The sequence below is a fragment of the Muscardinus avellanarius genome (genome assembly GCF_963383645.1).
Source record: "Muscardinus avellanarius genome assembly, chromosome: 13".
NCBI classification, from domain to species: domain Eukaryota; kingdom Metazoa; phylum Chordata; class Mammalia; order Rodentia; family Gliridae; genus Muscardinus; species Muscardinus avellanarius.
In genome coordinates this window covers 19,121,057-19,146,801 of record NC_137799.1, presented here as the reverse complement: position 1 = coordinate 19,146,801, position 25,745 = coordinate 19,121,057, and the positions used below count along the sequence as shown (strand labels likewise).

The window sequence follows — 25,745 nt, the reverse complement described above, 5'->3', positions numbered from 1 at the left end:
CTCCTTACCTGCCTCACTCTGGTCCCAACTCTGCTTGACATAGTGGTCAGTAAAGCCCTATTCAGCCAGCCCCTCACTTGTATTCCATACTCATGCCAGTGTTTCAACTTTTCTTTCTTCCTAGGTCCTTGGTATCATCCTCACCTGAACTTTATCTGTAGACACAGTGTGAGAACTGGATATGGAGCTCACACAGATATTAGAGACTCAGTAAATAAATTCCTCAATTCTGATGTCAATGCATGAAATCTAAGCTCTATGGGACACCAAGGACAGTTTGTTTTAGCACAGTATTTCCAATACTGAGAACAATGCTTGGCATAACACTGGTGCTCAGTAGACAAAAGTGATGAATTAAATGCATTGTCTGGACTCTTTCTATTGACTTCCATCTCCATTGCTACCAGCCTCATGCAAGCTACTCTCATCTGTGTTCTACATTATCACACCAGGCATTTCATCATTCTCCCTACTACTGCCTTTCTTTCCATTCTTTTCCCTCAGTAGAGGCAATAGAGTGATTTTAAAATGTAGTTAGATAACCGCAACCCTCTGCTCAGAGTCTGCCAGTGGTTCCTCATTGAATTCAGAGTAAAAGCAAATGTTCTTAAGATGTCCTACAAAGACCACCCATGGGGCTGTACTCTCTGGCTCTGCTTGGATCCCATCTCCTAAAAGCTTTCTGAGATCCAATGCAGCCTAGAGCATCCTCCACCATGATATTCCTTAAACATGAAAGAGCTGATATGTGCATGCATGCCTCTACCATCTTAAAATGTACCAAATTAGGATGTATGACTAAAACGCACCAATAATAAAAAAGAACCTTGTCACTATGAATCACACATTCCATTGGGGGAAAGGGAAAATAGTGTTAATATTTGCTTATAATAAACATACAAACTTTTCCTTTTGCCTGAACAATATTTTCCCCAGATATCCACAAAATATGCTTGGCTTCCTTATGTTTTCAATCTCCTATATTTTGAATTATCTAATTAGATTTTCAACCTTTCTTCTCTTTTAGAGTCTCCCTTTACTTCAACCTTAATGCACATTTGCACGTGTATGAATGAACATGTACACACACACATGCATGTGGCCAGTATTACCACCATCACCACCACCACCACCACCCTATCTTCTTCTGACATGTGGTACACTGCTTATTATAAATGAATATTAACTCTATTTTCCCTTTCCCCCACTGGAATGTGAGATTCACAGTGACAGGGTTCTTTTTTTATTGGCACATTGTAGTTATACATCTTAAGTTGGTGCATTTTAAGATGGTAGAGGCATGCATGCACATATCAGTCATTTAGCCCTTCCCCAATTTCCACATCATCCCCTGTCCCCTCCTTCCTTCTCATGTTTGGCTTAGATATATCTTGTGAAGAAGGAGAAATCACATATGAGAAAATAAGGTGACCTAACAGAGAAGGATGAAAAGGGAGAAGAATGAAATTCCTTAATGTATATGACAGGGGTCTTGAGGATTCATTCATTCTCTCAGAACCTCATATCTTGACTAAAGTAGGTTCATGATAAATTCCTGTTGAATGCTAAACGAATATATGTGTGCATGAACAGATAAATACCAAAACAAATTCTTCACTTAGGGTGCCAAAGCATTAAATTAATTATTTAGTTAAGGTTTTGACATTTTTTTTCCTTGTAAACAGACAAAAATGATAAATGTTTTAGGTTTTGCAAGCTGTAGGGTTGTGGTTATTCAACTTTCCTGTTGAAGCACAAAAAACAGTCATAGACAGTAGGTGAGCTAATTAGCATGGCCGTGTTTCAATAAACTTTATTTATAATAAGTTTCAGCTAGGCTGTGGGTATAGTTTGCCAGCCCCTGCATGAGGCTACACTATTAGTCCAGGCAGTGGGTCCTGATTTGCTTCATGATGTATCTCAGTGCATAGCAGTGTCTCGCACAGCACTGTCATTGAATAAACGATTTGAGCAAAATCAAATATATACGAAATGTAGCTGTACTCTTTAGTGTATGCCATAGAGCTTCCTCCTTGAACTTGCTGCAGGAATGGAAATGCTCTGTATCTGTGCTCTCCAACATGGTGGCCACCAGCCATGTGTGGCTACTGAGCACTAGGGCCGAGGAAATGAATTTTAGATTTTATTTTGCTTCAATCGATTTATATTTTAAATCACATGAATACAAGGACCTGGTAGCTACCACTTAATAGTGGAATCTATTAACAATTATCTTTGCTTCATCGTCCAAATCTAGAAACTTTTTAACACCCCCCCAAAGTCTTTTTTTGACAGCATGTCTCACAATAACTGTCTTATTTATTGTAATTGTACAATACTCATTTCATTCAGTTCATGTTTTTTCCATATCTATGATAATAGCTAATGTTTGTTGAGCTTTATGTACCAAGCTAATGTGCTAAGTGCTTAATATGTTTTATCTAGTTCAATCCTCATAATTACCCTCCAAGGATTTTTTATATTATTACCACTGTTTTGCTGTTGAGAACAGAGGTGATCAGTCATAAACTTCATATGGAGAAACAAAAGACCCAGAATAGCCAAAGCAATTCTCAGCAATAAGAGGGGTAAAATGTCTAACATTGTGTAGGTCTGAAGTGAAAAATCTGGGATATGAATCTCCATTACTCTGAAACCAGAGCTTACATTCTTGACCTCTACAGCATGTTAATTGCATGTAGAAACGTGTGTCTACCACAGCTTCCTGTGATTATGTCCTCCAAGAGATCAGGATGCATTGGTCATCCTCCTTTTACATCCTCCGGAGTCAGATATGGGCATGACACTGACCTTCAATAAGGATTTTAGCACATAGAATATCAGAGTGGAGAGCATTCAGAGAAAATCGAATATAAAGACCCCTTGGGTTATAAGTAGAGAAACTGAGAACCAGAGAGAAAGAAGTGTCTTGTCAAAGTCTGCGCCATGAGTAAGTTGCAAAGGTAGGAGTGTAGCTCTTGGAATATGCATGAAATTCAGAATTTCATCTTTCATGCACTCACTCCACCATTCCTTATTAAACGTGAAATGTGTGCTAGACGTTGGACTGGTTTTGGAGAGAAGGCAATGAATACTGTAGGCCCAGGCCTTGTCTTTATACCCCATATAATCCCTTAGATGGATGTTCATTTGCTAGAGAACCACACAGATACATATATAATTACAGGATGTAATTATATTTGATAAACTATGTGTGTAGTTAAGAGGATAAAGTCTCAGACTTCTGAATCAGGCCTAGAATCCAATACTTCCTGGACAACATTGGGGAAATGATTTATAATTTAATATTGTCATCTGTGAGATGGTGATGATAATATGTGATTACATTAATTCTAAGACAAACAATTTCAAATTTAACATACTTTATGTGTGAACTCACCCAATAATTATTAATATATTATGGTTATTATTAGCCACATTTTTCTTAGTAGTAGACTAATTATTGCCACTATGTACAAGCATGTATGTGTTGCTATATCTCAATTTAATTAAATATAATTGTATTTACCTCATAAGTTATTGAAAAACTAAGAATAATATTTATGAAGCACCTAGAATATTACTTAACACACAGCACCATAGAAATGTGTACTATTATTATTTACTATAAAGGAAAAATAGATTTCTCAGTTAGTATAAAATATGGCATGAAGAAGCTAGTCTAGAAAGTCACTTCTTTAAAGAAGTGATATTAAAGATGAAACGTGAAGAAGTGAAACTACTAAAGAATGGGGCTGTAAAAAGTGGAGTGTGTGGAAGTTTTTATGCAGAGGAAACAGTGCCTGCAGAGCCCTATCACAATGGCAACAGAAAGAAATTAGCGCTGACAAGGATGGAATACTTTATGACATGGTTTATATCTAATAACACTCTCAACTCCAGCCTAGGCTTTGAACATTAACTTCTTTTTTTTTTCACAATTTTGCTTATTGATGCAATATTTATTAGAAGGTTTTACAGATTTAAAAGCTTCCTGAATTTACTTTTTAATAATAGGCTGTATACCAGTTTTAGATGCCTAATATATTTTTAAATACAATTCTTTGGCAAAATTAAATATAGTCTCTAATTGAAAATATCAGTAACTTATATACATGATGATAACATCTGGTCTTAAAAGATGAACAGAGGCCAGCCTCAATAATTTAGCAAATAACTTAGTGAGGAACTTAGTGAGACCCTGTTTCAAAAAAGGAGGGAGGAGGAGGAGGAGGAAGAAAAGGAAGTAAAGGAGAAGGAGGAAGACTAGAGATACTAGTATAGCTTAAGGTGGAATGTACCTGGGTTATAGTCCCAGTACCACCTTTAAAACATGAGCACTTCCCTCCTTTCTGGAACATGCAACCCAGAGAAAATCATCAGCGATATCTCACACAACCTTCTTTCTACTGCAGTAAGAGATCTCGAATTTCTCACAATCTCTTTCAAGTTCTGAAGCAAGGGTTGCCTTTACTTTCAGAGAGACTAGCAAGTTCCAAAGAGGAGAAGTTTTTTGTTTCTCTGGCAAGTCATTTTAACTTTCTTGTCCTTCTCAGTTATTGAAAAGACATAGCCCACTGCATGCTGTTGCGGCTCTCTGAAATTTTATGACCTCATCTTTGACACAGATTGTCCTTTTGTAAAAGACCTCAATCCTCTTCCACAACATAACATTTTACAACACATTTAAACCAAATATAGTGAGAGTACCAAACAGAGATATAAAATAGTTTCTCTATAATTTATAAATGCTTTAACAGTTCCACCTCTAAGTTCTACATTTTTTTCCTTGTTCCCAATCCAATTGGGTCCTTTTATTTTTCCAAGTCAACATACTCTATAAATTCTTTGTCCGAAGAATGAATGCATGCCTCTGAGAATTCTCTGCAAATATCTATCACAGAAAGAATACCAGATGACTCCCTTTTCTCAATGCTAAACAAACTCATACAATGATTCCTCAAAACAATGAATTTTTATTCCATCTGAGTTCAAACTCAGGAATGTCAATCAACTGCATTAAGATGCAGCTTGTTTTGAAAAAAATACAAGCAATAATAACTACCAAGATAGTTATATGAAGTCTCAGCATGATGTTCAGTATCCAACAACTGCATATTGAATTGAAGATGCTGTGATTATAATTTTAGCATTCATGTATCTCTTGATATCTCATCAAAACTCCACATCACCACCCTAAACCGTGAGCTGTATCTGCCTATTATCTTGCACTCCCATTGGCTGTATATAGATAATGAACGTGCATCAAATGGATCAAATGGATCGATCTGATGAGAGGAATGGGCTTTCATGACTGATTAACTTCATGAAGTGTAAACAAAGAAACCTGGTTTGTAGTTTTTGTTTCTATGGCTTTTGTTGGAAATAGATTTTGAAAGTTTGATTCTAGTATCTTTCATGTTTAAATAATAACTGATGTTGTTCATTGGTTTATACTTAATTTAGATGATTTTTCTATTTAGTCTAGGTTCTAGTAAAGTTCATTATTAAGGAATGGTGATTTAGAGAGCATTATAGGTACTGAGCCCCACTGGACTGGCAGCAATATTTAGACATGGACTATTTTGAACTGGTGTCCAACTCAGAAGAGAAGGTGACTTTGAGAATACACTCGAGTGTCTCAGATAAGTTTTTTAATTTTAATTAATTAATTAATTAATTAATTTTTGCCATACTGGGGATGGAAGCCAGGAGCATTCTACTTCCGAGATACACCTCCAGCCCTAATTTTTATTCTTTGTTTTGAAACTGGGTCTCACTGAGTTGAAAGGGCCTAAGTAGCTGAGGCTGTCCTTGAACCGAGATCCTCGTCTCAGCCTCCCAAATGCTGGGATTACAAACATGTGCCACCAAGCCCAGCTCAGATAAGTCTTCAATAAGCATACTTTTAGACTAGAATGTCCTCTGCTCTCAAGAACTATCCATGGTGCTGACACAATATCTAACCTATTAACTAAACCAGGAATATTCAGCAACTGAAACTTGATATTCATTCACTCATTTTAAAAAGACATATTAATACAAGAACATTTTGATTTTGAGGCATAGCAATAAACAATAAAAGTCCAAATATATATATATATATATATATATATATATATATATATATATATATATATATATATTTACTAGGAACAAAACCAAGGGGGCATTCCACCTCCAAGCTATACGTCTAGCCCTTTTTATTTATTTATTTTTTAATAGAGTGTACATAAGTTGCTGAGCATAATCTCAAACCTGAAATCCTCCTGTCTCAGCCTCCTAACTGCTGGGATTGAAGGTGTGTGCCATCACACCAGGGTTTTAAAGCATATTCATATATATTTAGTCTTCTCTACAGTCTGACAAAAATAAGTGCTCCAGAATTACATCTCAACTTATTTAACTGTACTAATTACCTACACAGAATCTCACTTCAACATATCTGCCGTGTAATCTAGGAACCTCAATGTTACCTTCTCCTTCAGAGCAGGGACATTCTCCATCCTAGTGAATTCTCAGACTTTACTGTTTCATAAAATCCTTTGTGTCCCTTTAAACTTTAATAACACAGGGCTCAGCAAGTAATAGAAACAATCTATAAACATTAGAAATGCTTAGTACAATAGAAGACAGCTATACGACATTACTACACACACTGTATTTTCACTTCATCTCCTACTACAAATGAAAAGTGGCTGCTGAAGACATGAAAATAAACTGAATATGATGGCTGGACATGACTGAAGTTAATATCAATTGAGAAAAGAAAATTCAATTTGCTATAAATGCCATTTACAAATTGTTTCAATCATACTTATGCTCTAAGTTATTAGTGCTTAAAAGGTCATAGAAACCTGGATTTGGAGCTTGAAAATACCTTAGAAACTATTTAGGGTTGTAATTTGTATCTTGTCACTAATTTTCCAAGTGACATTGGGCAATGTGTGAGCCTTTGAGGGTCTCAGTCTCATTAGATCAGATGAGGTGATGTGCAGGGACCTTTTTTTTGTACTAAAAGTACACTCTCCTCCTCAACACTGAGGTTCAGAGTGTGAGATATATCCAGTTTCAAGTGGAAAATTTGTGGCAAGGATGGCACTAGGATTGCGAGTCTGTGATTTTTTTAACCAATGCACAAGTTTAAAAGTCACACAACGACTAAGTGAAAGGTCGGTGTATAAAAACGTCCGGCTTCCTGTAAGTTTATTAGACAGTGAGCTCCCAGAGGGGAGAGACTATATATTATTTTCTTCCCACATAATCTAATACAATTGTGCACTGCATATATATCATACAATATGTATGGAATTAAAAGAGAAGACACAAACGACTGAAAACTGATTATAAAAATAAGTGCTACTATTATATATTTGGTATTTTCCATATATTAGTCATTGCAGTAAATACACTTAAGATTTTGATTCTCTTCTAATTCTCATAATAAACTTGAAAATAGAAATTATTCCTCTATTTATTATAGTTACAAAAGATGAGGCAAGAATATGTTAGGTGACCTACCCAATACCTTAAAACCAGTAAACAGAGGAGCAAGAAGATAAGCCTGGTTCTATCTGACTCAAAAAGATATTTCAATTCTACTTTGGTTTACTACATGCTTGAATGAATGGATAACTAGGTAAAAGAATAAGTACGTGGCTATGTGCATTAGTGTTCTGCTGTGACTCGCTTCATTTGGTTTGGCCCATATTGTTAAAGACATAGAGAATTTAGCATGATACCACACATGTGCAGAACTCTTAACAGAGCTGTTCCACAACATGATGATGTTCTTGAGAATCAAAGCATGTTCATTTGAACTGTTCAGTGCTATATTTTGTGAGACTAATATAGCAAGCAGTCCTTGAATATTCACTCTTTGTAACTCAGAGAGATGGAGAATACAGTGGTTTATTCTGGAAAGAAGCACAATACTACACTCTGGTGATCTGTTCAGGGTTTTCTTCTTCTTAGTCTTTCTTTTTTTCATATACTAGCCAGTGTTGTGATGGAAAATATTTAATTATTGACTTTATAAAGAAAACAAACCCTGATCCTATAGCATTTACTAATTTTATTGGTGTACATATACTCCTTGTAGCCAGTTTCTAGGATGTCAACATGGCACTGTTGAACAGAGTTGGAAAGAGGTACAAACAGCTGAATCTCATGAGTTAATTCAAGCCAGTTTTAGCAAAGAACCGAATTCCATAGCCAATTCCAAAGGTGGAACAAATTATGAAATCCCTGGAAAACCATACCTGAGCTGGGCTATGCCAACAGCCAGAAAAATACAACAAGGTTCATCCATATCCCATGGTGATCATGTATTCTTCAGATGTTCCATCTTTCCTACTTTCTTCTTTTTTTCCTGTCACTTAGGAGACATGACCCTCTTTTGTAAACACAACCAAAAAGAGCTTTGAGTCATGATAATCAATTATTCGGTTCTTTGACTCTATCTAGCTCTATATATTTGACCCACAGAAGGATGGGCTTCTTTAAGGGAGGCTAAGTCACTTTTTAATTTTTATTTGCTATTTTTATTTTAGTGCTTTAGTTTACAAAGGTATATACATACTGATATTAATAATTAATAAAAGCAATACCTACAGCAATACCTGTCACTTATTCAACATCTCTTTTAGGTTGTTTTCATAGGTTATCCCAATCTTGAAATTGACCTTAATATTTCTCTATAGTACTTATTTATTTTTTATTGGAACACTATAGTCTCACATCATAATGGGGATCATGTTGACAATGGCACATATTCACACAGTACTTGGTGCCCTTCCCACCCCCACGCCTGCTTCCCCTTTTCCCTCCCTCCCAATACTGATTGTCCATGTTAACTATGTCATATCCACATGTTACAGATCTAATATTGAATGAACAGAGCTTGGGAGTTTAGTTTCCCCCATTTGTATTTCCTCCAAATTCACATTGTTTGTTTAATACAAAGAATTTGGGTAGGTCTATATGTTCCTTTGGGCCCACAAATGGTTGTGTAGATATAGAGAGAAGATGTCCTATTTAGTGGCCAACATAGCCTTCTTGATACTTTTTTATGAGTTTCCCTCATCTTACCTTACTAATCTTATCCCCTAACCCTCTCCAAGTCCTTTCTCAGCTTCATGCCCAGCACATTCTCCAGATGCCAGTCCAAACACATTGTTTTTTTCTTAGAATCACTGTAAACTTTCTTCCTCTTTTTGTAAAATCAAGTTTTTCTTGCTAATGCACCCTTCCGACTCACACTCCCTATCGATTCACCAAGGCTAAGCTAAAAGGTTATCTTGTCCATGATGTATCTCCTGAAATCTCCATCTAGAATACATTTCTTCTTGTTCTCTAGGCATGAGGCACTTTGTTCGAGCATTGCTCTTGATTTATGCCATGCTGTGTTTTTTATAATAGCTATATACGAGAAGATTCTTTTTATCCCTGTGAGAATGTAAAATCCATGAAGACAAGAACACTGTCCAATTTATCTGTGATTTCCCATAGCACTTAACACACAGACTTATGAGTTGTGGAATTAAGAAAATCTTGCTTGAATTGAATCTAACAAATTGAACCAAATTTTACAAAGTGGGTTTTAGTCAAGGCTCATGAAAATATATTCAGGGATCTTATGTTCCCATTTCCACCTCTCACCTGTAGATGTACCCATCCATTTATGGCTTGAGTGATTTAGAAGAGACACTTTGCTGGCCATTGGGGTGCGAAGGATACAGGGACAAATTAGATATAGTCCCTGGTCTTATGAGCTTATATTGTAGCAGGAGAGACAAATTTTCAAACAATAACTCAAATTTTAATCTTGGTTTTAGTCAACATAGAACTCTAATGATTCTGTAGGAGTCATCCATTCTACTGAGAGAAAATGAGAGGCAATTAAGAATTAAGTATGTGAGATTATGTAGGCAGATGAACAGAGCATGGCAGACACTTCAGGTGCAGGGAGGCACATGAGCCCTAATCAAGTGGAGATCTTGTGTGGGGTTGGTGTAAGGGGGATAATTGTGAATGCAAGCAAAGGGGACAGTCTAAAGAGGGACACTTATGGAGATGTGACATAATGGAATGATGTGAAGAGAAAATCCTGGAGTTCAGAGGACCAGCCTGGGGCAGTTGCTAGTGACCCATTTTCTTCAGAGCTTGAGAATATTTAATCTGAGTTGTTCCTGCATAGGTAGATACAGGGGGAGAAGCTAGAATTGGTGTTATGTAATTGTCTCATGAAATATAAGAGAGGGAATTGACTCACTTTCTATTTTCATTATTTGTTCACTTACTATAATCAGGCATTAGGGTGAATATCAAAAATAAAGATATGAATAAGACATACATCTTGTACTCCCTTCCTCGTTGCCCCACAAGGTTTAGAGTCTGGTGATAGATCCAGACAAGAAAAGAACAGTGATTCTGTGGAGGGCCGGGGATTGTGACATATGGAAACACAGAAAGCTATGACAACACAAAGGAGGACTACTTAATCGGGTCAGGGCCAGGGAGAGAATCACAAAGGCCTGTAGGAAGAAGGGTATTGGAGTTGAGTGAAGAAAATAAAATGGAGCCCTGGGACTCCCAGTAAAATGAGAAAGGTATCCAAGCACAAGAAAGAGCCTGGAAGAGAAATGGGGGCATCATAAAACACAGGGGCTTCAGGGACCTGCAGGTGTTTGGTGTCCCTAAATCCCAGAGCACACAGAAAACAGTGGCAGAAGATGAAGTGATAGAAGTGACTATGATTTTATAAAGATAGTTCAATCAACATGTTTGGCAGCTGAGCCTTTCATAGAGCATGCTGAACACAAGAGGGCTGTTTGGGAAGGAGAGTGATGAGAACTTGCTCCAACAAGATTCACCCAGGAGCCAGAGGCAGCAGCAAAGCTGACAATTGGTTAGAAGTGCAGAATCTCAGGCCTCCTTCCCACCATTCTCTGGGGATTGAGAAACACTGGTTTAGAGTCTGGGATCCTGGGCTTAATTCCTGACTCAGCCATCGGCTGACTGTGACTTTGGTTCTGTCACCTGTCTTCACTGGGCATCAATATCATCAGCAATAAAGCTGGGAAGGTAGATCTGGTGGATTCTAGTGACAGTTCCATCTCTCTCTCTCTCTCTCTCTCTCTCCCTCTCTCTCTCTCCCTCCCTCCCTCCCTCCCTCCCTCCCTCCCCCCCCCCTCTCTCTCTGTGTTGAATTTTAGAGTATGTTGATGAAAGGGCTGATTATTTTTCTAACTGGCTAACACATACTCGTTCCTTGGATGATCCACTGTTTAGAAGCTTGCTCTCAAGCCTGTGGCTAACGGAGAAGATCACCAGAAACCCCAAATTTGGCCGGGCGTGGTGGCGCACGCTTGTAATCCCCGCGCTTGGGAGGCAGAGACAGGAGGATTGCGCAGGTTCGAAGCCAGCCGCGCTGGCGTAAGAGACCCTGTTTCAAAAATATAAAATAGGTCTGGGAGTGTAGTCCAGAGGTAGAAGGGCTTCCAGAAACCCCAGTACCACACACAAAAAAAGAAACCCCAAATTTGTATGTGAGACAGATGGTATAGAATATAGAAAGTCAACCCCACAGGCATTTGCCACATGCCTAGACAGGGCAGCATAGAGCCAGGCAAAGGAGATGCACTCTTCTGTTACCTTCCACCAATAATCTTGCTTACTTTTCATGGAAAGAAAAAAAAAAAAAAAAAAGGCTAACCTAAGGGACCAGACCTGGAGGTACAATTCCACAAGGGCTCATCTGGCACCTGGGTGAGAAGAGTCGTGTGTGTGTGTGTGTGTGTGTGTGTGTGTGTGTGTGTGTGTGTGTAGGAGGAGGAGGAGAAGGAGAAGGAGAGTTGTTAATTAGAGTGACAATGTCTTGGAGTCCAAAGGTATTGATTAAGAGAAGTTTCAGCTCCCTAAAGAAACAGTGTATGAGAGCTGCCTGAATTTTAAACCAAATAGCTTCCCAGTAGGCCTATGTGAAGGCCATACAAACATGTTTGCGTAGGCTCCCGAATAAAGGAGATAAGAAGAAACCGTGGTTATAAAGCCGAATCCTAGCTCTACCTCGCCGAGACTCAGTAGTCATTCTGGGAAACATACTTCTCAATCCCAAACTGGTGCCCTTTTGAAAAGTGAAGAGGGGACAGACTCCTGACCAGACCACTGCACAGAAAATAGAGACATCTGCTCTTTGCAGTGACTGTTGTCATGGTAGCCATGCAATGAACTTCCCACAGCCAAAATCTTATGAATGGAAAGAAGGAGGATATTCCTGAGGAAAGAGAACAATACACACTACAGGGAAGAGCAGAGGATCAGGAGTAAGGAGACCTGGTTCTAATTCTAATTCTATTTCTAATCTCCTTTGTAACCTTGGCCAATTGTTTCTCCTTTCTGACTCCGGTTTCTATTTTTGTGGACAACAAAACTCACATTTACTGAGTACAAACTATGACTAAGGAATTGTCCATATATTAATCATTTAGTATGGATAAGACAGTGTCCCTTGGTTTTAAACACCATCTAGATGCTGCTGAATTGCACATTTCTATTTCCAGCTAAGACCTCTTCTTCCATTTTGTCCTGCAGATTTGCTTACAATCTTATGTTTCCTTGGATTCCATTTGGAGTATAAATTTAAATACTTTTTAACACCAGAAGCAGTGTGTTCAGTCACCTTTGACACAATCCATAGCTCTACATCTCCTTTTATTTCCTCAATGCAGTAAACCCATATATTTCCCAGAGATCCAAAATAACAGCAAAAGTTGCTGTCTGGGTATTATAAGCAGAACACCACACTCAAATAGCTCTAGCCAGTTGGCAAAGATAAAAACTTAGAGTAATTTTCCCCAACTAGACTAGTAGAGTGGGCTTTCTGCTTTCCGTTTACTTCCTTTAAATGGACCATTGGAATGTTTGGTAGTGCACTTAAATTCACCCAACCTTATTTTCTAATATACTATAAGTTGCCCCCCATGCTCTAACTACTACTCTTTATCCGCCTCCTCTTCCTCCTCCTCCTCCTCTTCTTCCTCCTCCTCCTCCTCTTCTTCCTCCTCCTCCTCCTCCTTCCTAATTTCTAATATATGATCAGTTGCCCCTCACCCTCTAACTAGTTATCTTTTTCCTCCTCCTCCTTCTCCTTTTATACTGAAGAACAGATCCAGAGGCACTCTACTTTGGGATTATAGTCCAAACTTTGGACTATATTTGGACTGTAGTCCCATTCATCTTTTAAATTTTATTTTGAAACTTGAACCAGTAAAGTTATTGAGGGTCTTGATAAGTTGTTAAGGCTGACCTTGAACCTATGATCCTCCTGTCTCAGCCTCCCAAGTATGGGGATTATGGGCTTGTGCCAGCTTCTCTGGCTCTAACTCTTCATTCCTGCCTTTTGGTGGTGGTGGGGTGATGAGGACTGGCTACATGGCTCATTACATCTGTCAGAATATGTAAGTAATAAATCTTTGAATTTATTCCTGTTTTAAGGGTATATTGAGTCTGTGTTTTTATTTGAAAAACCAGAAACTACCCCAGGCCTGGTTTTCCAAAACATCCTGGAGAGAAAACAAAGTTGGGCTTCCAGAGCTGGCGCAATGGTCAGGTAGGAATGAACTGAAGATTAGTCAGCCAAGAGACACAGGGATGTCTGCCAATATAAACAAGTTTTCTGTGTACGGGACACCCCCATGGTCAGAGAAATAGGCATTATTCCATCTACCAAGCATCTTTTACTATAAACATTCATACCCATGTCCCCTTTATTTTCCACCAGGGCAGAGTTGCTAGCCCCTGTGGCTCTAGGAGTCCATCATAACCAATTGACCAAGGGTACTCAAGACAAGCTCAAATGCCCATTTTCCATTTCTACCTGATTGTACCAGTCATCCTGATCTCATATCTGGAAGAGTGCTCTTCACCCCCCTCACCCAACACTGGCCCTCCATGGCACCCTTACTCAGGAAATAACACCATCTTTCCCAATGTTCAGATTGAGCAACTCGCAATCATCTTTGAATCTGCTATGTTTCTCACATCCCATATCTAATAGCAAACTCTGTCAACCCTGGACTCACAATCACCCAGAGTCTGATAATTTCTTCCCTTCCCCCAGGGCTCTAGCTACTACCAACTCTTGGCTAGATTACAATGGTAGGATGCTTGGATACCCACTATATTCATTCTCATGCAGTAGCCAGAATGGTTCTGTTAAATTTTAGGTCAGATCACATGTCTCCTTTGCTTAGAATCTTATAATGACTTTTTTTTATCACAATTGAATAAAACCTAAAGTCCATACCATCATATACCAGACCCTGAAACCACCCTTATCCCCATACCTTCTGTTGCCCATATCACATTCCTACTTCTGCTCCTCTTTCTCACTCTCTCTAGCCATCCTGGGCTTTCTGCCAGTATTGATGAATGACCCATTTGTGGGCTTCTGTAACAGAGCTCTGATCTTTGCAGGTTCCCTGCCTAGGATGTTCTGCCCCAGGTATTGGTATGGTTTCTTATTCCCATCTTGAGGTGCCTACCTAAATGTCACCTTCTCAGAGAAGCCTTCCATGACTAATCTCTATAAAGACAACTTATGCTGCACTCCCAGCACAGCATTCCGTAGGTTTTGTCCTCGATTCCCCACTCACACTTCAGTGTATATATGTATATGTGTGTGTAAAAAAATATATACATATACATATACATATACATATACATATACATATACATATACATATACATATATATATATATATATATTGTACTTGTGTCCTCTATTCAACAACAGCAGTAGAAATGTTGTTGTCTGTGTCTTACAAGAAGGTAGTCACTATTCACATGAGACTCTGGGGCACTTGAAATGTGGCTAGGGTGAGTAGGGATATGAATATTTAACTTTATTTAATTTTAATTAATTTAAAATAAATAGCCACATATGGCTTATGGCTATCATATTAAACTATGCCAATTTAGTGTCTCTGTACCACACACTAGATCAAAAGCCTCACTAGGCAGAGATTTAACTTATTTTGTTAAATCCTACATCTTCAATATCTAAAAATGTGCCTGGCTACTCAAGAAATATTCACTGCATGAATGCATAAATGAATATGCTGTGAACTTTCCATATGTGATTTCATTTAATCTTGACAACAGCCTCATGGGTTAGGTGCTACTTTCATTTCCTGGTCAGATCGACAGTGTCTTGTTAAAGAAAACACAGCCAACAAGAGGCACAGAGGATCTGAATTCAGGAGACATCTGGTGACCTTCACATGCCTTGCTTTGCTGAAGTTGAATTAGATGTCCTCTGAGGCCTCCTCTAACTCTGAGATTCTGTGATCCTCTAAGAATTTCCTCCATACCAGGAAATGGCAGCTTATGCTTTAAGCATCATTTGGGTTGCTGAGACTTTACATCAAACCCTTTGTCCATGACTCAATGTCTAGGCTCTTAGGCAGAAGGAATATAAATTTTCCTTCAGCCCACACTCTCCCACCCTTTAACCCCATCCCTGGCTCCCATAACTCACCAGTTTCTGGGTCACATAGCTGTTCACAGGCATCTGTTGTCCTTTGTCCACAGAGGTCCCTCACCCATGGGGAGGTGGCATTGATCTGGTAATACAAAGACAGCTTGGCAGGGTTTAGCCAGTCAGAGATGTCCAGGTAGCTTCCTTCACTCACCACGAAGCTGCTCCCTATGGACAAAGAAAGAAATACAGCTACTTTCTCCCTGATTTTAAGGTCTTGGTGTTGATACTGCAGGAGGAATATGATGAATACCATCCCTCTGTCCCCATCAGCTGATCTCACACGTCTAAAGTCAGTTACATGTCATTTGTATTATGTCAATATGGTGTCAGAAGTCAACAGATAAAAACAAATCAGACATGAGAAAGAGTTCAGCCCAGTGGTCAGAAATAGGTCCTTAGGACTGAGGGGAATGTGGTTTCAGATCTTGGATGTGCCCTTACAGGCCTGGTGCCTCTGGGCAATGGTTATTTCATCTGTAGATAGAAATATTAATGAGACCCACATCAGCTGTAAGAATCAAAGTAATTAATGTGGATAAAGTGCTTAGTCAGTACCTGACTTGCCTTACTAAAGAATGATTAAATGTCAAATTTCAGAAGGAAAACAGAGCTGTTATGCCTGCCATCCAGGCATGTGCTCTGGACAGGGGTCATGGATGTTTTCAGGGGCTTGGATATGGATTTCCATAGGAGGTATCTGCTCACTGTGAAAAAAATAAAGTGATATCCAGACCTCTGGCCCCAGCTTGTGTTCTAGTTTGGTTGTTGTTGTTATTATATTTTTTCTACTGTGCTGGGGACTCACTTAGGCTAGGAAAGTACACTCTCAGCCCATTTTTTTTTTTAATTCTGAAAGACAGAGATAAAAGATAGAAAGAGAGAGAAAAACTGAGATTTTCAAGGAAATCTCTAGCATCTCTAAGGAAAACCACAGTGCTCACAAAATGGAATATTCCTTGAGGTTGGGAGCCACTAGGAGAGAGACTCTGCAGACTCCATCACAATAGAGCAGCTATGGAATAGCTCCAGTTAGCTCCAGTTAGCTCCAGCCAGCTCTAGCCACAAGGACTCAGAACCAGTGGCAATGGATCAGCTTCCTTCAGGAGAGGCTGAAGATTCAAATTTTTATTGCAATAACCCAGTTTTTCAATGATGATTTAAATCTGTTCCTGAAAACTGTGTAGGCCAAACAAAAGCCTCCAGCTATGCAGTCTTTGCTCTGAAATGCTCCTCATTAATTCATATAGACTGATTGATAACATACATCTATGTACCTAGATCCATACTAATATAAACTATATCATAATTAACTTACTATTATAATATATTGTGTATGTATGTGTAATAATATATACAACAACATATACAAACATATATACTCTATACATATGCACATGCACACACAAACATATGTACACACTATTTAGGAAGAGGCAAGAAACATCCATTGATGGTGGCTACAAATAGGCTCTGAGGGGTGAGTATATGTATCAATAATTTGAGTGTATGTATAAATAAAGTAAAGCAAAGGTTGAATTGTACAAGATTATATATATGTGTATGTATGTATATGTCCAAACAGGACTGGATTCTCAAAACTGGACTTGAAAAGTGGTTCTAGATTCATGGTAGATCTAGGAACTTCTAACACAGGAGATATTTTATAATTAGCATGACTCATCTCCTTTTCCTGCTTCTGTCTACTTCACTATCAAATAAAGAATCTTTCCAGTGACACAATTCAAATTTCCCAAAGAGGGACTAAGTCAATAAGCTTTACGTTGGTTTGATGGAGACCATCTCTGTGAGGTCTTATCACCTCGGTTGGCAGACCTACAGTTGGACTGTCTTGGTTTAGGTGACCTGCTGCACCAGGGAAAATGTTCAGGGAGGTGGGACCCCAAAAGACTGTACCTGGCTACCTGAGCATCTAGGCTGTGTGTAGAGAACATTCCCCGAAAAGGATTAAGGAATGGCAGACTATGACCATCTTCTCTATCTCACAAAAATGTGATATTTCTATTACTTTCAGAATGAATTCCTAAATAAAAGTACAGTGGGAAGCATGGTCTTGGGTGTGCATGACAGAGTCATTTATGTGAAGCTACACAAGTAGACAACACTGGGGTTCTGAGTAAGAAAATGACCAGATATGAATTTGGCCCTAAAGTCCTTAGCAGCTAAAGTTAAAAAAAGAAGAAGAAAAAATGGAGTCTGTAGGATTCCATATTTCAAATTTCTGGCAACTGAAGATATGTAAATCTATCTGTAAAGCCATATTTCCCCCACTGGAACTAAGCCCAAGCAGAAACATGTCACATGGGTCTTTGAGCAAGGCACTGAACATCAGTATCAACTACAGATTTTTCTTTTTAAAAAGCACAGTCATGCTGTTTAAATGGATAATTCTTGTATTTATTCTCACTAAAGACTCAGGGATGGATATTGAATTGTGTCCCAGGGCTGAGTTTTGTTAATCCTGCTGCTTCATGAGATCTATACAGTGTAGTGATAAAGAGAACAGTCAGCAAGACATGAGTTCACATCCTCATTCTGTTACTTACTAGCTTTGTAAGCAACCCTCAGTTACCACCTATGAAATTTTGGATACTGATTCCTCCTTCATGAGGTTGATATAGAGATTAAAGGAAACAATGTATTTACTTTAAGTCAGGCTCGTCAGAAAACAGACACAAAAGCAAAGGCTGTAATGCAAGAGGTTTGGGGGGCACACTCTGGTAAGGGGCTGATCAACCATGAGTTTGGGCAGAGGTAACTTCCCTGAAGTTGTAGCAAGCTGTCAGCTGATCCTATGGGGAAATGGGGTACTGGGATGGTCCCTTGGAGTTATTTTAATCAAGACAGGTCTTTGTATTTTTACATTAACCAGTCATAGCCTGTGGATAATACCTTGGGAGGGAATGTGACCTTGAATGAAGCAGTCCCTTTAAAGGAAGATATTTCTCCAGTGAGGATTCAGCCGTGAGTGTTAAAACACCAACATTCTTTGCAGTTGGGAGAATAAGTTCCTTTATTCTAACTGGAGAATGGAGTACAGCATCACCATATCCACTCCAATGAATTCCTGGGTACATTGAAGTAGGGATATTTTCATCAATACTTGGATTTTTTTTGTGTGTGTGAACTGGGAGACTCTAAATGCATTATTAGTTATCATATAGCCAATATAAAAATAAATGAGTTTCATTGGAAGGGACTGCTTTGAAAATGGATGCAAGGAACTAATGTTTATGTGCCCCTTCACCATTCATATACTAAAACCTAATCCCCAGTGTGTTTTGTATTTGGAAGTTGAACCTTTGGAAGGTGATTAGATCACAAGGGTAGAGCCCTCAAGCATTGGATTAGTTCTCTCATAAAAGTGATTCTTGAAAGCTCCTTTACTATTTCTACTATGTAAGAGTACAGTGAAAAGACAACCCTCAGTGAACCAGGAAGCAGGTCCTCAGTAGACACCTTGTTCTTAGACTCCCCAGCTTCCAGAATGGTGAAATATAAAGGCATGTTGTTTAAAAGACACCCAGGCTATGGCACTCTGTTATAGTAGCATAAATATACCAAGTCAGCAGTTTATTCTTAATTTCATTTAAAAAACACTATACAGCAACGAACAGCTGGTTTAATGGCAGAAGGGTGCTACTGTCCTTGGAATGTCCTCCCTGTTCATCCTGTTAGGAAGGTACTACACATTCTCCCACTAATCCTTACAATAGCATTACAAGATAACATGAGGTTTGGAAAGAAATTGATCTGACCACATTTGCACACATAGTAAATGGCAAAAGTGGGACCCAGAGCAAGACTTTGCAGCCTTCAAAGGTGGGACCTTCCTATCATTCCTGGCCGTCTTGAGAATCAGGGGCTTTGGTTGGGCTGCTTTCTCTTGCCCTTTTACTCCTGTTCCAGCGCTCTGCACATTACTCTTTAGTGAATATAGTGTAGTGTTGAAGGGCCTTTGTTTCCTCTGATAGACCGTGATTTCCTACAGGGAACAGGTCATGAATCATTAGACCTTGTCAATCCAGCTCTCTGTAAAACGCCTGACACATGCTAAGAGTTTGGTGAATGTCAAGTGCACTAATGAAATCAAAGTCACATGTTTGACTGGATGGAAATTCAGCTCACTTCATCGTGAGATTCTGAAGCAGGAATTTCTCCACCTTGGCCCCACAGTTATTTTTGTTGTTGTTCATTCCGTGAAAGCCAGAAAATAAGACTAGCCTTTTAGAATCTCCCAGTTCCAAACCAAAATTTAAAATTCACTATCATGGCTCCTGAGTACTTGTTCACCCCAGGGGCATGGATATGGATAACTAGAGTACCAGGTAGAGGGGCACCATGCGAGGGAACAAGGAGATGCCCTGTCAGATAGTGAAAGGAAGCGACTTCAGGCCAAATCCAATGTGCTCATTTAATCAGCATTTAGCAAACTTCTTCCTGTGTGGATACAGACACTAAGAAATGAATTGCATTAATTGGGAACATTATGGACTTAAAAAGATAGAGAAAATATGTGTGCAGACACCTGTAATGCAAACTACAGAGTGGTGAGGACAGCCCCAAAAGGGTAGGCATTGCCTTTAGATGTAAGAGGAAGAAAAAAGGGAGCTGAGAGAAGAGGCTTTAAGAGCTGGTCCTTAGGCTAGACCTCGACACATGGGAAGAACGACTAACCAGACAAAAGCCAAGGTGAAAGAAGAATAATGAACTTTCATATCCAGAGTATACAGCTAACTCTGTGGAACTTACTTCTTAAAGCCCAGTTGCAGGTCTGGCTCACACATCTCGTAATCCCTTTAATATCTATGTTAAATTTAAATCACCTGAGCATTCCATATTATAAATCCATTGATTCATGCATTAAGATAATACTATGTAGGAAGCCCTGTACTATCCTCTGGTTCAATACAATATGGTGTCTATCTATTAAGAATTTATAGTCCAGGAAGGCAGATGAGATATGGCAAATTGCAGGCAAAGACAAGGTCCTATTTCTCCACCTGTCTTACTTATTGTCCTATTTAGATTGTGTTTTCCCTGAAGTCAATGATCATATGTCATTGAATTCTACAATTGGCATACTTTTTAGGGTGTAGTGGATGCTCAGAAGATGTTGGAGGCATAAAGAAAGGGGGAGGGAAGGAAATAATTTGAAGGTCAAAGAGTACCAAAGAGCTCACCACAAGTATATTCTAGTATTTCTTTGAAAATAAAAACTACATAGCAAAGGAGTGACAATGTATTATTACTTGTGTCTCATATTTTTAAAATTATTCCTCTGGAATTCTATTTTATTTTTTGGCTCTAAGTTAAAAATGCACTTCTATTACTGGGTACAATAAGATTCCTCTTCAAAATACTCATATAGATCCCCCCAGAGAGCAATGACTGAAATAAATCTCTTCCAAAATTTCAACTTCAAAATGTCATGATTCCTTATTTTTAAATATATATATGTATAATATATATTTAAATATATATTTATATATATACACACATTTTTCTCCCACTGCCTTGTGGGAATATACATCATCTAATTAGCCAAATGGATTTTCAGTTCAGCCCAATCATTTCCTTATCTAGCAACTGAAGTCCAGCCTTGCTCAGGGGACAGCATGTGCACAGAGGTCCTCATTAACTCTGATCTTCAATTACATTGATTATAAGCCTGCTTCTGTAATTGTGCAGCATAGATCAGGGGTGAGCTGGGGAGCTCAGGCCACTCTCTAATGTTCACTGAAAAGCGAGATGCACATCAGCCCCAAAAGAAAAAGAAAGCTACAGAGGAGAACTAAAAATATAACAGAAGGTGGTATCACCAGACAAAAATTGCTTAAAGAGCCAGACAGCAGCTGCAAATCCCTTTCATTACACCTCGAATCATGAGGCAGAGCTCAGAAAACGATGGGTAGGAGATTTCAAAAAATGTCTCTTGTCACAGTGTTGAATGGCAAGCAGACAAATGAAAGAGTTCACGGCTGAAAAATGGCCTTCAGAAATGATGGGCAGGGCGTATTTTGGAGCAAAGTTATTTGTTGGAAGGTGTGTCCATCAGCTTTCCATCAGTGTGACCAAAATAACTGGCATATCTTAAAAGAGAAAAAAGTGTCTTTGGTTTCAGAGGTTTCAGCCCATGGGTGTCTGGCTCCATGCTTTGGGCCTGGGGTGAAGCAGAATATCATGGCAGAAGGGCAAGGGAGAACAGAACTGCTCACCTGTGGCAGTAGATTGTAGGGAGAGTCCAGAGACAAGGCACAGTCTCCTAGGACAGGCCCTCATGACCTACTTTCTCCAACCAATCCTCATCTACCTACAGTTTCTGGTACTTCCCACACCCCTCAGTAGCCCCTTTGAATTATTAATCCATCAAATGGCTTAACCCACTGATGAAATTAGAGTCCTCATAATCAAACCATTTCCTGAGTCCCATGTCTGAATGTTGCTGCACTGGGGATCAAGTCTTGAACATATGAGACTTTGGGGGACATTCCAGATCCAAAACATCACACATAGTATTACAAAGGAACCCAAAAGGTAAAATACAGTTTTGTTCACGGGTCACTTGTTAATTCAAGGAGCTGAGATAAAATCCCTTGTCTGAACCAATAATTTTTGTTCATTTTTCAGATGCCCAGTCTGGTATCCAATTTGGTGACCAAATTGGATACTAGATGGACAGAGATTATAAATACTTATACAGAGATTATAAATACTTATAGAGTATTTGATTAAGATGTGAATCATGAGAGAAAAAGGTACCTAAGAAGTCACTGAGAAATCCCAGCAGCTGTTTTTTTTTTTTTTAAAGAGGGTCAACCTTTTTCATCTGGTTCATTTTATATTAAAACACAATTTTTTTCAAGTTCCAGGGAAGAAGAAACTTGATTAAGTTTGGAAGCTTCTTGGAATAATCATAAAACAGATCATATTTTATGATGTTATGATAGTTACCTAGCTAGTTTTAAAGAATACCAGAAAACTTAGAGTCCTTCTAGCTCAGAGTTCTCAAACTTTCTTTTTTATCATCCTATAAGTAGCTTTTTAGTAGTTTTTTTCCCAAATCATCTTTCACCCATGACATTTTAATACCACAGATACATTGAAATCTGCTTATGTACCTTATATACTCTGTATATAGTGTTTTTACTGTACAGAATATGATTGTGTTCATCCCACCACTGTCCAGAATCCATCTTCACCACCCAGTGGAAAGTGCTGGGTCCTCACTGAGACCCTCTCCTTTTGGAGATCAGAAAATCCAGGTTAAGAAAAAGGGAGAAGAGGATGAGATTCCAGTAAGGTTAGTGAAGTACAGTCATATGAAGCATGATGATGTTTTGGTCAGTGGCAAATCTCAGCAATAACAGAAGTCCCATAAGAGTATAACGAAGCTGAAAAATTCCTATCATCTAGTGACACTGTAGCAGTCATAATGTCATAACAAGATACATTACTAATGTTTTTTGGTGATGCCGGTGTAATCATATCAATGTCAATCACCAAGCCAAACATGAGAAGGAGGGAGGGGGAGGGAATAGGGTGGGAATGGGATAAGGGCTAACTGGATGATGTGTGCATGTATATCTCCACCATCTTGTACACCATTAAGATATATGACTACAATGCACTAATAAAAAATTTTTAAAAAACCTACGATGCTCCCAGTTGTATAAAAGCATAGAACATACAATTATTTATAGTACATAATACTTGATAATGATAAGGGTCTATATTAATGATTTGTGCATTTATTATATAATGATATTATCACTACTTTAGACTGTACCTGTTCTACTTATTAGAAATACTTTACTATAAGGCAAAGTTTTGTGTTACATTGATTTTAGCCTCATACAGCCCATCTTTGCCACATCTCTTAGTTGCATCATTCTCTTGTGCTTGAATTTATCTTGTGTTGTCTTCTTTACCTTGGCCATGAGTACAATAGGCTATATCATATACATATACCATGTAGCATGATTATGTGGTACACTCTATCATCTAATATGTGTCAGTACACATTATGAGGTTTGCACAATGACTCAGAACATATCCCTGTCGCTGAGTGATCCATGACTATGCCTATTCCTAGAACCTATCCTCTTGGTGCTGTGAGGGAGATGAGGATATCAAAGTCAATTGTCCTTCCAAAGACCACACATTGATCAGTGTCAGGGCCAGAATAAAGACCAAGTGCTTCTAGCTCAGGTTTATGGCAGTGCTTCACAGTGACCACTGACTGAAGATCTTATGGAGGTAAGTGAGGGTAAAGAAGCTGGAGCTTCTTCACTGAAGAAAATGTTAACACCTTGCAGGGGCGATGTCATGGAAGAGCTCCTAGAGGACCCAGAAAAAGCATCTGGAGTTACAGACGTCACTGGAATTTTTAAGTGTTCCACCTTAGGAAAAATAGCCGATTTCAAATAAAGCTACATCAAATCCCTTCTCCCTCTTCGTCTCCCAAATGGAGTTCTCCCTGAAGTGCTATGCCCAAATTCCCCTTGGGCAATGGCTCCATTTCTACCATTTTCTGTATTTCCCACCTCAAATCATGATCAAAGTCTGGCTAAAAACAGATTGCCACAGAGTTCTACATGCCTTTATATATTCCTGGTCTTGCTTCAAAGTTGAGTTAGGGGTATTGGAGTCTGGACAAAAGATGTCTGAAGTTTTAACATTTTTTTTTAAAAAAAGTTTTTTTCCCCGAGGGATACAACAATTTGGTACCAAGCCGGGCAATGGGAAAAGAACAAAGTCATAAAAGGCTTCTCATTTCTCTTTAACTTGCTTACATTTTTTTAAGTAAGAATTATGATTAAAGATGAAAAGCAGCTATTTACTCTTAATATAAGAATTTATTTTTTACAAAAAGAAACATTCTTCATAATGTCATTGGGATTTTATGCATCAGGCCCAGTCTCAGATTTTCTTCTGATCTAAGATCAGTATGTTTTGAATGAACATGGTAGACAGTTGCTCCCAAAACCCACAGGTCCTTTAGCTTTGACTTTCCAATTCTGAAAATCACTTTCTCTCCATCAGCTGCCCAAGTAAGACATGAGCTTAGACTGGAGCTCAGATGGGGGCTTGGACAGGAGCCAAAGAGTAACAGATTAAATCCTGGCCCAGCCACCAGATGCCACATCATTCTGGAGCAAATTGTGTCTCCATTTTCTTATATCCACAGTGGGAATAATATTTACTTTATAGTGTTTCTAGGGCTATTAAATAAAATTCATGTGAATTTCCTATGGATAGTACAATGCCTTCATATGGTACTTTTATAGGAGACAAATTCAATAGAGTAAACAATTGATTCTGCATATGTCTAGCCATAGATACAGCATATAGCACTGCATGTTTTGCACATGTATGTGCAATTGATTATTGGAGTGTGTCCATATATATATTTGTGTAGACAAATATATGTCTAAACATAGAACATTCAGTGAATAATTGTATCCCATGTAGATGATGTCTCCTGAAAATATGCAATGTGGTAATTCTGCTGAGGACACTGTCAGATATTAATTTCATTTTAAAAAATGTCACATTTTTCTATTGTACGCAGGTAAACTCATTTCCCTTAAGGTTGACGTATAGCTTATCTAAGCAGCTTCTGGGGGTATTCAAGATACACTGGGGTACGTAGGGTAAGACAGTAGTGAAAATTGTTGCAGGCACACAGGACCCTAGAACAATGCCTGGCAAGTATTGGCTTCAGAACATTTGTAAGGAGCAGAGCAAATGTGTGGCTGAGATAGTAACGGATGATAGAAGGGACAACGGAAGCACACGTGGCCTTTTGGATTCACTTTAGCTGTGCTCCCTGCCCTGTTTCCTCTCCTTTGGATTTGCCCTCTCCTACAAGATGTGCTTCTTGCTGCCTTCCCCATGGAAGCTGCACAAACGTCAGGGGCTGTTTGGCAAAGAAGCCTCACAACTGTGAGCACTAAGAATAACCATATTAGCAATTCCTCCCCAGATCTGTTTCCTTACTACACTGTGGGTTTGATGCCAAATAACCAAATTAGGCCCTGGCACCTGCCTGCTGTGTGCTTCTCACTGTCAGTGTGCATGCATTTATGTGTGTGCATTTGTGTATGCATGCAAGTGTGCACTCATACACATTAATTTTGTATTGGAAATGCTGCTTGAGGACAGATGCTCCTTTTATTCC

At 38.7% G+C, this 25,745-nt stretch overlaps 1 protein-coding gene across 5 annotated transcripts in view; it reads right to left on the bottom strand.

The window, feature by feature from the left end:
- The window catches only part of ASTN2 (astrotactin 2), a gene marked incomplete at both ends in the record, with an annotated part of 976,717 nt that overhangs the window by 529,696 nt on the left and 421,276 nt on the right, over nt 1–25,745 (bottom strand). For all 5 annotated transcript variants that reach the window (XM_080708339.1, XM_080708335.1, XM_080708337.1 and 2 more), the window contains one exon: nt 15,542–15,709. In XM_080708339.1, the coding sequence (XP_080564465.1) occupies nt 15,542–15,709 (168 nt within the window). The remainder of the gene's footprint in view (nt 1–15,541; nt 15,710–25,745) is intronic.